This window comes from Nerophis ophidion, linkage group LG08 (genome assembly GCF_033978795.1).
Source record: "Nerophis ophidion isolate RoL-2023_Sa linkage group LG08, RoL_Noph_v1.0, whole genome shotgun sequence".
Classification (NCBI taxonomy): domain Eukaryota; kingdom Metazoa; phylum Chordata; class Actinopteri; order Syngnathiformes; family Syngnathidae; genus Nerophis; species Nerophis ophidion.
In genome coordinates this window covers 54,849,949-54,864,710 of record NC_084618.1, presented here as the reverse complement: position 1 = coordinate 54,864,710, position 14,762 = coordinate 54,849,949, and the positions used below count along the sequence as shown (strand labels likewise).

Genomic DNA, 14,762 nt, shown 5'->3' with positions numbered 1-14,762 from the left:
TCGGTACGTCGCTTACATCAGAGTCATCGTCAGGTGCAGTTCCAATTATTCCAGCCTTTCTGAATCCTCGAGCTGTGGCCACCTAGCTTTTTGCCCGCGATTAGCTTTTTTAGTTTTCTTCATTTCAGTAATAGTAGTCTCCGCTTTTCGCCAGTCCCTTACAAGTTTCTCGTTTACTCCAAACTTTCTTTCAGCTGCTCGATTGCCGTTTCCTGCTGCGTATTTCACTACTTCCAGGTTGTAACCTGCAGTATATGCTTTCCTTTTCGGTGCCATTTTTGTTCAGTCCTTTGTTTTTATCAGTTACCGCCAATGTATCATAGCAGGTAACGTCTTCTTTCCCACAATGCACTTCTGCCATGACCCGCCTGCGCCAAATTTTCATTGATTGACGTGTGTGTGACGATTGCTGACATCCGGCTAGTCTCATACGTGAATGAGAACCAAGGACCCGAGGGTCCTTGGTTCAATCCCCACCTAGTGCCAACCTCGTCACTTCCGTTGTGTCCCTGAGCAAGACACTTCACCCTTGCTCCTGATGGGTGCTGGTTGGCGCCTTGCATGGCAGCTCCCTCCATCAGTGTGTGAATGTGTGTGTGAATGGGTAAATGTGGAAGTAGTGTCAAAGCGCTTTGAGTACCTTGAAGGTAGAAAAGCGCTATACAAGTACAACCCATAATATGTTAATAATTTCACACATACAGTTGTGATCAAAATTATTCAATCCCCACATAATTTTGGTGTTTTAGCAAGTAGGACAATTATTCCGTATTTTGTTTATAGTCATATCAAATAAAGATGCATTAAATATACAAATGCAACTTGAATTACAACATTATATTTTGTAACATACCAAACAGTGTCATTTCTTTTAATATCTCATTGACAAAATTATTCAACCCCTTGAAGATCATAACTCTTAAAAACAGAATTTGAATAAGGTCTTTTCAATCAGATGTTGAAAACACCTGTAGATGTGATTAGAACAATAACGAGCAACAATTAAACTGATTGAAAAAGACTGTGCAGCTTCTTGTCAATGGTCAATGGTGTATTTGCAACATGGTGAAGTCCAGGGAGTGGTCAAAGAAGTCAAGAGAGGAGGTATTTTCTCTTCATAAGAAAGGATATGGATATAAGAAAATAGCAAATACATTACACATTCCAGGAGACACAGTTGCGAGCATAATTCGCAAGTTTAAAGCTAAAGTCACATTGGAAACACTACCTGGGCGTGGTAGAAAGAGGATGCTGTGTGGAACTGCTGTCCGGTATTTGAAGCGTACAGTGGTGAAAACCCACCGGGTAAAAGCTGAGGAACTACAACAGGACATTGCAGAGGGGGGAACTCAGGTTTCGTCCCAGACAATAAGGCACACACTATGAGATGAAGGCCTCCATGCCAGAACTCCCAGGCGCACCCCACTTCTGACTACCAGGCACAAGAAAAATAGACTCCAGTATGCCAAAAATCATCTGGACAAACCCCAAAGGTTTTGGGAAACTGTTCTATGGAGTGATGAGACAAAAGTGGAACTCTTTGGGCCTATGAATCAACAGTATGTCTGGAGGAGAAAAAAATGAAGCTTACAAAGAGAAGAACACTTTGCCTACTGTTAAGCATGGTGGGGGGGTCAATCATGCTCTGGGGCTGTTTCTCTGCCTCAGGTTCCGGGAATCTCCAGCGCGTTCAAGGCATTATGAATTGTATTTCCTAGCAGGATATATTAGCTGCAAATGTCATGAAGTCAGTGACGAAGCTGAGGCTTGGGAGACGTTGGACCTTCCAACAGGACAACGATCCCAAGCATACCTCCAAATCAACATCAGAGTGGTTGCAGAAGAAGGGCTGGAAGACTCTGGAGTGGCCTTCACAGTCGCCAGACCTAAATCCTATAGAAAACCTGTGGTGGGACTTGAAGAAGGCAGTTGCAGCACGCAAGCCCAAAGAATATGAATGAACTGGAGGCCTTTGCCCAAGAAGAATGGGCTAAAATACCTGTAGATCGTTGCAAGAAGCTTGTGTCCGGTTATGTATCACGTTTGAAGGATGTAACTACTGCCAAAGGGTGTTCTACTAAATACTAAAGATGCATGTAACTAGGGGGTTGAATAATTTTGTCAATGAGATATCAAGAAAAATGTCCTTTTTTGGTATTTTGTAAAATACAGTGTTACAATTTAAGTTGCATTTGTCTATTTGACACATCTTTATTTGATATGACTATAAAAAAAATAAGGAATAAATGTCCAACTTGCTAAAACACCAAAATTGTGTGGGGGTTGAATAATTTTGATCACAACTGTAAGTCGCTCCGGAGTATACGTCGCACCAAACTATGAAAAAAACGGACTTATATTCCGAAAAATACGGTCTGTATGTATGTATATATATCTATATATATATATGTATATAGATATATATGTATATATGTATATGTATATATGTATGTATGTATGTATGTATGTATGTATGTACAAACCCTGTTTCCATATGATTTGGGAAATGGTGTTAGATGTAAATATAAACAAAATACAATGATTTGCAAATCCTTTTCAACCCTTATTCAATTGAATGCACTACAAAGACAAGATATTTAATGTTCAAACTCATAAACTTTATTTTTTTTGGGAAATAATAATCAACTTAGAATTTCATGGCTGCAACAAGTGCCAAAGTAGTTGGCAAAGGGCATGTTCACCACTGTTACATCACCTTTTCTTTGAACAACACTCAAACATTTGGGAACTGAGGAAACTAATTGTTGAAGCTTTGAAAGTGGAATTCTTTCCCATTCTTGTTTTATGTAGAGCTTCAGTCGTTCAACAGTTCAACGTCTCAGCTGTCGTATTTTACGCTTCATAATGCGCCACACATTTTCGATGGAAGACAGGTCTGGACTGCACAGTATCCGCACTGTTTTTTTTTTTTACGAAGCCACGCTGTTGTAACAAGTGCTGAATGTGGCTTGGCATTGTCTTGCTGAAAAAAGCAGGGGCGTCCATGAAAAAGATGGCGCTTAGATGGCAGCATATGTTGTTCCAAAACCTGTATGTACCTTTCAGCATTAATGGTGCCTTCACAGATGTGTAAGTTACCCATGCCCTGGGCACTAATGCACCCCCATACCATCACAGATGCTGGCTTTTGAACTTTGCGTCGATAGCAGTCTGGATGGTTCACTTCCCCTTTGGTCCGGATGACACAATGTCGAATATTTCCAAAAAACAATTTGAAATGTGGACTCGTCAGACCACAGAACACTTTTCCACTTTGCATCAGTCCATCTTAGGTGATCTTGGGCCCAGAGAAGCCGGTGGTGTTTCTGGATGTTGTTGATAAATAGTTTTCGCTTTGCATAGTAGAGCTTCAACTTGCACTTAGAGATGTAGCGAACTGTATTTAGTGACAGTGGTTTTTTGAAGTGTTCCTGAGCCCATGTGGTGATATCCTTTTAGAGATTGATGTAGGTTTTTGATACAGTGCCGTCTGAGGGATGGAAGGTGACCGTCATCCAATGTTGGTTTCTAATGATGAAATCCCTAAATTTCTTGCAATTGCACTTTGAGAAACGTTCTTAACTGTTTGACTATTTGCTCACGCAGTTGTGGACAAAGGGGTGTACCTCGCCCCATCCTTTCTTGTGAAAGACTGAGCATTTTTTGGGAAGCTGATTTTATACCCAATCATGGCACCCACCTGTTCCCAATTAGCCTGCACACTTGTGGGATGTTCCAAATTTTTGATGAGCATTCCTCAACTTTATCAGTATTTATTGCCACCTTTCCCAACTTTTTTGTCACGTGTTGCTGGCATCAAATTCTAAAGTTAATGATTATTTACAAAAAAAAATGTTTATCAGTTTGAACATAAAATATCTTGTCTTTTTAGCATATGCAACTGAATATGGGTTGAAAAGGATTTGCGAATCATTGTATTCCGTTTATATTTACATCTAACACAATTTCCCAACTCATATGGACCCCGGGTTTGTATGTATGTACATATATATATATATATAAATATATATATATATATATATATATATATATATATATATATATATATATATATATATATATATATATATATTAGGGGTGTGACGGTACACAACAATTTCGGTTCGGTACGTACCTCGGTTTAGAGGTCATGGTTCGGTTTATTTTCGGTACTTTAAGAAAACAACAAAATATAAATGTTTTGGTTAGTTATTTACCAAATGTGTAAACAATGGCTTTATCCTTTTAACATTGGGAACACTATAATAATTTTGCCCACGTTAAAGGCCTACTGAAATGTGATTTTCTTATTTAAACGGGGAAAGCGATTCCATTCTATGTGTCATACTTGATCATTTCGCGATATTGCCATATTTTTGCTGAAAGGATTTAGTAGAGAACATCGACGATAAAGTTTGCAACTTTTGGTGCTGATATAAAATCCTTGCCTGTACCGAAAGTAGCAGACGATATGCGCGTGACGTCACTGGTTGTGGAGCTACTCACATCTGAAGTTAAAGTTAAGTTAAAGTACCAATGATTGTCACACACACACTAGGTGTGGTAAAATTTGTCCTCTGCATTTGACCCATCCCCTTGATCCCCCTTGGGAAGTGAGGGGAGCAGTGGGCAGCAGCGGTGCCGCGCCTGGGAATCATTAATGGTGATTTAACCCCTAATTCCAACCCTTGATGCTGAGTGCCAAGTAGGGAGGCAATGGGTCCCATTTTTTTATAGTCTTTGGTATGACTCGGCCGGGGTTTGAACTCACAACCCACCGATTTCAGGGCGGACACACTAACCACTAGGCCACTGAGAATTTGGATCAAACATTGTTTACAATCATGACCACCAGCAGCGAGAGCGATCCGGACCGAGAAAGTGATGATTCCCCCATTAATTTGAGCGAGGATGAAAGATTTGTGGATGAGGAAAGTGAGAGTGAAGGACTAGAAAGAAAAAAAAGACCACAGGGCAGTGGGAGCTATTCAGATAGGGAAGATGCTGTGAGAGGAGCAGTTGGGGTGGCAGGACCACTCGGCCAGGCCCAACCGCAACAAGGGATAGAGCCATACCGCTTTGAACCTGACGCTGACGGTGACGGTCAGGAGGATGCTGCTGATATTGATGCTGGAGTAGAACACAACATAGATCGCCCTCAGAATACAGAATGGTAAAAATGATCGCTGCATAATACACTGTGTACTTTGTGTGTGTGTGGTCCAATCCAACCGTGTTCGCTTGACATCTCTGTTCCATAGTAAAGCTTGACTTTCATCTTTCGGGAATGTAAACAATGAAACACCGGCTGTGTTTGTGTTGCTAAAGCCGGCCGCAATACACCGCTTCCCACCTACAGCTTTGTTCTTTGATGTCTCCATTGTTCATTGAACAAATTGCAAAAGATTAACCAACACAGTTGTCCAGAATATTGTGGAATTTTGCGATGAAAACAGATGACTTAATAGCTGGGCACGATGCTGGCACAAAATGTCCTCTACAATCCGTGACGTCACGCGCAGGCGTCATCATACCGAGACGTTTTCAGCAGGATTTTTTGCAGCGAAATTTAAAAATTGCACTTTAGTAAACTAACCCGGCCGTATTGGCATGTGTTGCAATGGTAAGATTTCATTATTGATATATAAACTATCAGACTGCTTGGTCGGTAGTAGTGGGTTTCAGTAGGCCTTTAATCAACATTAAACTGCCTCAAATTGTTGCTCAGATTAAATAAAATGACAACCCTTTTCTTCTACATATAAAAAGTGCAACATTAAACCGTTTCAAGTCAACTCATCATGCTTAATTTATCACAGCATTTGGGAAGCCTGTAGTTGATTTTTATTTTGTAAACGTTGTATTTTTATCAACATGAGATAGCAGGGACCCTGCCATTCAAAGCTTTTCTGTCCATAAAACACACACACACACACACACCGCAAAATGAGCTAACGTTACGCTAAAAGCTAATTAGCATTCACCTCAAGCCAGAACTGTGAGCAAGCTGAGCTGCAGTTTAAGTATCTAGAAGGTAAACAGGCTCATAGTGACGTTAGTAGTAGTTGACGGGAGGTGTTCATTATCGTTTGGGAAGAGTACGCTGCCTTATGCTCACCTGCTAAACACCTAATCTGCTCGACGCGGAAGCATTTACTACATGCGCTCTGAATACGCACTGCTGATTGGCTGTTACCGTTACACATGTAACCAATCAGATGGTTGTGTGGGTGGGACAATGCTGGGTGCAGAGACAGAGGCAGAAAAAGCAAAGCAGCTTGTTAAGACTTTAGCTTAGAAACTCGTTCGGTACACCCTTGTACCGAAACCCCCGTACTAAAACGGTTCAATACAAATACACGTACTGTTACACCCCTATTTATATTTATATATATATATATATATATATATATATATATATATATACACTAGGGGTGTGGGGGAAAATCGATTCGAATACGAATCGCAATTCTCACGTTGTGCGATTCAGAATTGATTCTCATTTTAAAAAAAATATTTTTTTAAAAAGATTTTTTTAAAATTCTTTTTATCAATCCAACAAACCAATACACAGCAATACCATAACAATGCAATCCAATTCCTAAACCAAACCTGACCCAGCAACACTCAGAACTGCAATTAAGAGGAGACACAAACACGACACAGACCAAAACAAAAGTTGTGAAACAAAAATGAATATTATCAACAACAGTATCAATATTACTTATAATTTCAGCATAGCAGTGATTCAAAATCCCTCATTGGCATTATTAGACATTTATAAAAAATAAAAAAAAGAACAATAGTGTCACAATGGCTTACTATTGCATCGCATCTCATAAGCTTGACAACACACTGTGCCCAATGTTTTCACAAAGATAAAATAAGTCATATTTTTGGTTCGTTTAATAATTAAAACAAATTTACATTATTGCGATCAGTTGATAAAACATTGTCCTTCACAATTATAAAAGATTTAAAAAAAAAATCTACTACTCTGCTAGCATGTCAGCAGACTGGGGTAGATCCTGCTGAAATCCTATGTATTGAATGAATATAGAATTGTTTTGAATCGGAAAAATATCGTTTTTGAATCAAGAATCGCGTTGAATCGAAAAAATCGATATATACTCGAATCACGACTCCAAGAATCGATATTGAATCGAATCGTGGGACACCCAAAGATTCGCAGCCCTAATATATACAGTGAAGAAAATAAGTATTTGAACACCCTGCTATTTTGCTAGTTCTCCCACTTAGAAATCATGTAGGAGTCTGAAATTTTCACGGTAGGTGCATGTCCACTGTATGAGAGATAACCTAAAAAGAAAAATCCAGAAATCACAATCTGATTTTTTTAACAATTTATTTGTGTGGTAAAGCTGAAAATAAGTATTTGAACACCAACATTAATATTTGGTAGCATAGCCTTTGTTTGCAATTACAGAGGTTAAACGTTTCCTGTAGTTCCTCACCAGGTTTGCACAGACTGCAGGAGGGATTTTGGCCCACTCCTCCACACAGATCTTCTCTAGATCAGTCAGGTTTCTGGGCTGTCGCTGAGTAACACAGACTTTCAGCTCCCTCCAAAGATTTTCATTTGGATTTAGGTCTGGAGACTGGCTAGGCCACTCCAGAACCTTGATATGGTTCTTAGGAAGCCACTTCTTGGTTTTCCTGGCTGTGTGCTTTGGGTCATTGTCATGTTGGAAGATCCAGCCACGACTCATTTTCAATGATCTGACTGAGGGAAGGAGGTTTTTGGCCAAAATCTCACAATACATGGCTGCAGTCATCCTCTCCTTAATACAGTACAGTCGTCCTGTCCCATGAGCAGAAAAACACCCCCAAAGCATGATGCTACCACCCCCATGCTTCACAGTAGGGCTGGTGTTCTTGGCATGGTACGCAACATTCTTCTTCCTCCAAACACGCATAGTGGAATTATGATCAAAAAGGTCAGTTTTGTTCTCATCTGTCCACAAAACTTTCTCCCATGACTCCTCTGGATCATCCAAATGATCGTCGGCAAACTTAAGACGGGCTTTAACATGTGCTGGTTTAAGCAGGGGAACCTTCCGTGCTATGCATGATTTCAAACCATGACATCTTAGTGTATTACCAACAGTGACCATGGAAACAGTGGTCCCGGCTCTTTTCAGGTCATTGACCAAGTCCTGCGCTGATTCCTCACCTTTCTTAGCATCATTGAGACCCCACAAGGTGATATCTTGCATGGGGCTCCACTCCGATTTGAGATTGACCGTCATGTTTAGCTTTTTCCATTTTCTAAAGATTGCTCCAACAGTGGACGTTTTTTCACCAAGCTGCTTGGCAATTTCTCCGTAGCCCTTTCCATCCTTGTGGAGTTGTACAATTTTGTCTCTGGTGTCTTTGGACAGCTCTTTGCTCTTAGCCATGCTGATTGTTTGGGTCTTACTGATTGTATGGGGTGGCCAGGTGTCTTTATGCAGCTAACAACCTCACACAGGTGCATCTGATTCAGGATAATACAGTGGCGTGGAGGAGGACTTTTAAAGGCGGACTAACAGGTCTTTGAGGGTCAGAATTTAGGCTGATAGACAGGTGTTCAAATACTTATTTTCAGATGTATCACACGAATAAATTGTTAAAAAATCATAGATTGTGATTTGTGGATTTTTCTTTTTAAGTTATTTGTCATACAGTGGACATGCACCTACCGCAAAAATTTCAGACCCCTCCATGATTTCTAAGTGGGAGAACTTGCAAAATAGCAGGGTTCAAATAATTATTTTCTTGACTGTATATATATATATATATATATATATATATATATATATATATATATATATATATATTCATACATACATATATATATATATTCATACATACATATACAGTGCCCTCCAAAAGTTATGGAACAGTGAGGCCAGTTCCATTATTTTTGTTGTAGACTGAAAACATTTGGGTTTGACATCAAAAGATAAATATGAGACAAGAGATCAACTTCAACATTTCAGCTTTTATTTCCAGGTATTTACATCTGGATCTGATACACAACTTAGAAGATAGCATTATTTGTAATGGAACACAACATTTTTAGGTGAGCAAAACTATTGGAACATATAAATTTAGAATAAATTAAAGCGAATGAGACTTAATATTTAGTTACAAATCCTTTGCTTTCAATAACAGCATCAAGCCTGTGAGCCATTGACATCACCAAACTTTTGCATTCTTCTTTGTGATGCTTTTCCAGGGGTTCACCGCACCCCCTTTCAGTTTCCTCTCCTTCAGTCTCCTCTTTAGCAGGTAAAATGCATGCTCTACTCAGTTTAAGTCTGGAGACTGACTGGGCCAGTAAAACCTTCCACTTCTTGCCCCAATGAACTCCTTCGTTGTTTTGGTCGTTGTCTAGCTGAATGATGAATCAGTTTGGTTGTATCTTTCTTTAAATTAGCAAACTAAATATTTTTGTGTAATTCTGAGTTCATTTTGCTGCTGCCATCATGTGTTGCATCATCAATGAAGATGACGTCCCAGAAGAAGCCATGAAAGCCCAAGCCATGACATTGTTTATCAGATAAGTTTGTATGTTTGGGATCCTGAGTTGATCCTTTCTTTCTCCAAACGTTTGCCTTTCCATCACTTTGAAAGAAGTTAATCTTTGTCTCATCAGTCCCATAAAACTTTTTCCCAGAATTTTTGAGGGTCATCTCTGTAACTTTTGGCAAATTCCAGCCTGGCCTTCCTGTTGTTCTTGCTAATGAGTGGTTTGCATATTCTGGTGTAGCCTCTGTACTTCTGTTCATAAAGTCTTCTGCCAACGTTACATTGTGATACCTTCACTCCTGCCCTCTGGAGGTCGTTGCTAATGTCACTAACAGTTGTTCTTTTTAGCTCTCACAATGTTTCTGTCATCAACTCCTGATGTTTTCCTTGGTCTACCTGTTTCACGTCTGTTGCTTAGTACGCCAGTGTTTTTTTTCTTCTTCAGGACATTCGAAATGGTTGTACTGGCTATGGCCAATGTTTCTGCAATGGCTGTGATTGCTTGTCCATCTTTTCTCAGATTCACGATTGCTTCTTTTTCACCCATAGACAGCTCTCTTGTTTTCATGTTTGTTCCACCTCTAAATGCAGTCTAGTCTCCACAGTCAAAACATATCCTACCCAATCTAAAACTGAGCTCATACATTCTGTGCTATTTATTGTTTAAATAATCAATGTAATTTAGAGACACCTGGGCAACAAAACACGCCTGTCATTCACATGTTCCAATACTTTTGCGCTCATGAAAAATGGGTAGGTTTAAAAAAAAAAAGTTGTGTATCAGATCCAGATGTAAATACCTGGAAATGAAAAGCTGAAATGTTGTTCTCTTGTTCCATATCATCTTTTGATGTCAACCCCACATGTTTTCAGTCTACAAATAAAATAAACAAATTGGACTCATTGTTCCAATACTTTTAGAGGGCACCGTATATAGTGTGTGTGTGTGTGTTTGTGTATCAAAACGATATAAAAATATATGTTATAGTAAGCGGTAGAAAATGGATGGATGTTAATACTATCAATCAACAAATCAATGTTTATTTATATAGCCCTAAATCACAAGTGTCTTAAAGCAGTGGTCCCCAACCTTTTTTTTTTTCTTCTTCGTCATGAAAAAGGGACATTTTTGTCATGAAAAAGGGAGTTTTTTGTGGCTGGTGCACTATTCGTAAGTGTATATTGTGTTTGTTATGTTGATTTAATAAAGAAAAAATTTTTTTAAAATATTTTTATTTTTTTTTTATAAAAAATTCTTCTGCGGCCCAGTACCAATCAGGTCACGGCCTGGTGGTTGGGGACCACTGTCTTAAAGGGTTGTACAAATCACAACAACATCCTCGGTAGAGCCCACATAAGGGCAAGGAAAAACTGACCCCAGTGGGACGTCGGTGACAGTGACAATGATGACTATGAGAAACCTTGGAGAGGACCGCATATGTGGGCAACCCCCCCCCCCCCCCCCCCCTCTAGGGGACCGAAAGCAATGGATGTCGAGCGGGTCTAACACTAACTACTAACTAATAAAAAAATAAAAAAACACATCATAATAGCAGATTTTGCACATTGTGCGATTCCGTCATGAGGACGGCAACGCCCCCCATCTCCACAGGTATTTTGGCAATTTAGGGGAAACCGTTAACATAATTTTTAATACCCCCCTCCGCAAGTATGTGAACCACTCATTTGTTTAGTTCCGTGAAAGCCTCCTCAAAGTTTTGTAATCATTTAGAAAGATCAAGCAGCTACAATGCATCAAACTTGTCGAAGTGTGGAGAGAGTGTTTTGCATATTACTCATCAGGTTTGATAGTGGATTTACATGGGTGTAATTTTTAATTGTGTATACTGCTTAGACATTTTTTATACTGTCCACAAAGTTCAGTGAGAATGTTGTTATTTGAGACCACATTTATTAACTTTCTGTGTTGGATATAGTTTATTTGTACCATGAGAGTTAGAGTGTTTGGATTGGGTCATGGATTGGGTCATATAAATTGATGCTATGCTCTTCACGCTCAAGAGTCAAACTTATAATCATTTACCAAATTTACAACCGTCGTCCACGAGCGGGCTTGCAAGTGCAACTTGTGCATTTGGGAATTTCTGTTCATGCGCTCTGTGACAGGTGACTTGAGTAGGGCTGCAGCTATTGTTTACTTACTAATTAAGTCATTTGTTGATTTGTTTGGTTGAGTAATCGAGTTAACCGTAAAAAGACACTTTATATCGTCAATGCATAGTGTAGATAAAATAGTTGAAATAACTTTTTTTCATTATTTTTTCTATTTAAATGCATATTATCAACATTGAAATTGTACTATTAACATTTGTGCATTTATATATATATATATATATATATATATATATATATATTTTTTTTTTTTTTATATATTTTTTTTTTTAAACTTTGCTGTTTGCTTTCAATCAGACCACGGCACCCATGCACCGGTTCTCATGTGGCTGTATTAGTACAGAAACTATGCATGCATATTGACAATTCCAGGCACGCCATACTGTCTAGATATTAATTTTTTTTTAAGTTGCACTCAAACGATTGATCGAAACAACAGAATATAAATCAAAGCTTTTTTTCTAATCAAAGTAATTGATTAATTGTTGCAGCCTTAAGCTCGAGTGATTAGAGTACCTGACTTTCTGTGCTTGCTCTTTGTGGCGGATGAATCAAGTATCTGTATTACTTCAGTGAGTGACTCATAAGAACTTGAGTCAGTAAAAGGAATCAAGTTTCCCATCATTAATCTGTTTCTGTCGTCAGGCAATGGACTCTGATCGATTAAGGCGGAGAGAGGAAATCCAGAAAGCCATGAGTTTTATCCAGTAAGCCAAATTCTACCTAAAGTTAAAGTCTTTGAGGCCATTGTTGATTTCAGTAACTATATTGTGTGTTCACAGGTCCTCACTGCCTTTCCCAGAGCCAGGCAATTATGAGGTTTGAATATTTATGTTACTATACACTAGTCACACACATCATATTGCTACAAAGGAATCTGCTTATCTTAACGCCCCTCACATTCGCTGCATGACATGAACATAACCAAAACTAACAAAGGCTTGCATATTTACTTGTGAATTTGGCCAGAGAAATTAAGAGAATGGGCAATAATCAGGGTTGTGCATCATGTGTATTTTAGTTGCATTTGCGACTAAAAATAGGTTGTTCAAGTATTGGAAAAAGGAAAAGTAGCACACATGGGACTACAGATTTTAACCCTTTGATTATTATTTTACTGCTGAAATAAATCCATCCAAATTTGGTTGGAGTAAACTTTTCGCCCATCTGTATTTGTTGATATAATGAAATAAGCTTAAACCATAACCAAATGGACAAGTGATTGATGCGGAAGTGTCACTGATCACGCTGTGTGGATCCCTCCCTCCTGCGCCATGCACAGAGGGGAGCAGAGCTGGAGCCTCTATCTCTCACGCTCTTTCAACACGGAAGAAACATGTTGTTAGTTGTAGGAACAAGTCAATAAAAGACAAATGTTTTAATCAGTGATGGGCAAGCTACCGGGAAAATGTAGTAAGTTAAGCTACAAGTTACACTTGATTAAATGTAGCTAAGCTACAGGGGAAGCTATCCCCAGAACATTTTAGAAAACTACATTACAAGCTACACGGCTAAAGTAGCTTGATACATCAAAGTTGCATTTAACAGCATTTATACAAACCCCGTTTCCATATGAGTTGGGAAGTTGTGTTAGATGTAAATATAAACGGAATACAATGATTTACAAATCATTTTTAACTCATATTCAGTTGAATATGCTACAAAGACAACATACTTGATGTTCAAACTGATAAACATTTTTTTTTTTTTTGCAAATAATCATTAACTTTAGAATTTGATGTCAGCAACACGTGACAAAGAAGTTGGTAAAGGTGGCAATAAATACTGATAAAGTTGAAGAATGCTCATCAAACACTTATTTGAAACATCCAACAGGTGTGCAGGCTAATTGGGAACAGGTGGGTGCCATGATTGGGTATAAAAACAACTTCCCCAAAAATGCTCAGTCTTTTACAAGAAAGGATGGGGCGAGGTACACCCCTTTGTCCACAACTGCGTGAGCAAATAGTCAAACAGTTTAAGAACATAAGAACAGAACTTGTGTGATGACTGTATTATGCTGATAGTATATATTTGTCCCATGAATTGATTAACGTGGACCCCGACTTAAACAAGTTGAAAAACTTATTTGGGTGTTACCGTTTAGTGGTAAATTAATAAAAAAAAGTATCAATCAATCAATCAATTCTCATGAATGGGTCTGAGCTAAAAATGTAATTTTGTTGTATTTTATAAGTGCAATGACAAAGGATGTGCAATCTATCTTGAGGCAGCCCACCAAAAGTAAATTAATGTATAGGAAACACTGCACAAAATACACTCTCTTTTCAAAATGTAGCTGTTCTGTGCCATTTATGTTGGGATATGTATTAGTTGCCGCACGTCTTCATATTTCGACGTTTTGTTTGTCTGAGGCAAGCAGTTAGCACTTGGAGTAGCTGTAATGTCATGAATAAAACAGCTCGTTAACATAACAACTGGATCCCATTTTTTATTGTTACAGCGACACATGACACTCCAGACCATACTTTTGTTTTTGTTTTATACAATTCTGTACATGTTGAATGACAGCAGCAAGACGCTCCCTTCACTCCGAAACTATTGAATTTAGTCCCCCCTCTACCACCAAGTTATAACTGACATCAAAGACATGCGCTGTATGGATGATTCCAACCCGAATTATGTAAGATATGTTTTCATGTGCTACTGTCCGAATGAATATTGGCATAAATGGTTTTGACCGAAATTAAAAATTTGATTCGAACGTGTGTGATCGGGTCAGAATATTCTAAATGGCATGTTTACATGAAGCATTTGTATTCCCGTTAGGCTTTTACCCTGATTAAATGTGTTCATGTGCACCTAGCTAATAAAATTTCTAGTTATATTTTGATAAAAAGGGGGAAAAAAACGCTACTCATAAACAGCGCCTGCAACAACAACAGACATGACTGTAGACGCGAAGTTAAATCATGAAATACAACCTTACACGAGCAAGGGCGATGCATATTGATCCGGGAGAGTCTTGATACCAATGTACTTGACCCAGGCACACACAAATACGTTGTAGACCTCCATGCTTTTCCAAGTTTTCATCTGTTTTGTTGTGTAGAACGGCATCTGTGGCACAATAG

The 14,762-nt window shown here is 38.7% G+C and overlaps 1 protein-coding gene across 2 annotated transcripts in view; it reads left to right on the top strand.

The window, feature by feature from the left end:
* Positions 1-14,762, top strand: part of zc3h7bb (zinc finger CCCH-type containing 7Bb) — a 37,183-nt gene that overhangs the window by 2,964 nt on the left and 19,457 nt on the right. For both annotated transcript variants that reach the window (XM_061908970.1, XM_061908969.1), the window contains exons 2-3: positions 12,313-12,374; positions 12,450-12,486. In XM_061908970.1, the coding sequence (XP_061764954.1) occupies positions 12,316-12,374; positions 12,450-12,486 (96 nt within the window). In that variant the 5' untranslated portion in view covers positions 12,313-12,315. The remainder of the gene's footprint in view (positions 1-12,312; positions 12,375-12,449; positions 12,487-14,762) is intronic.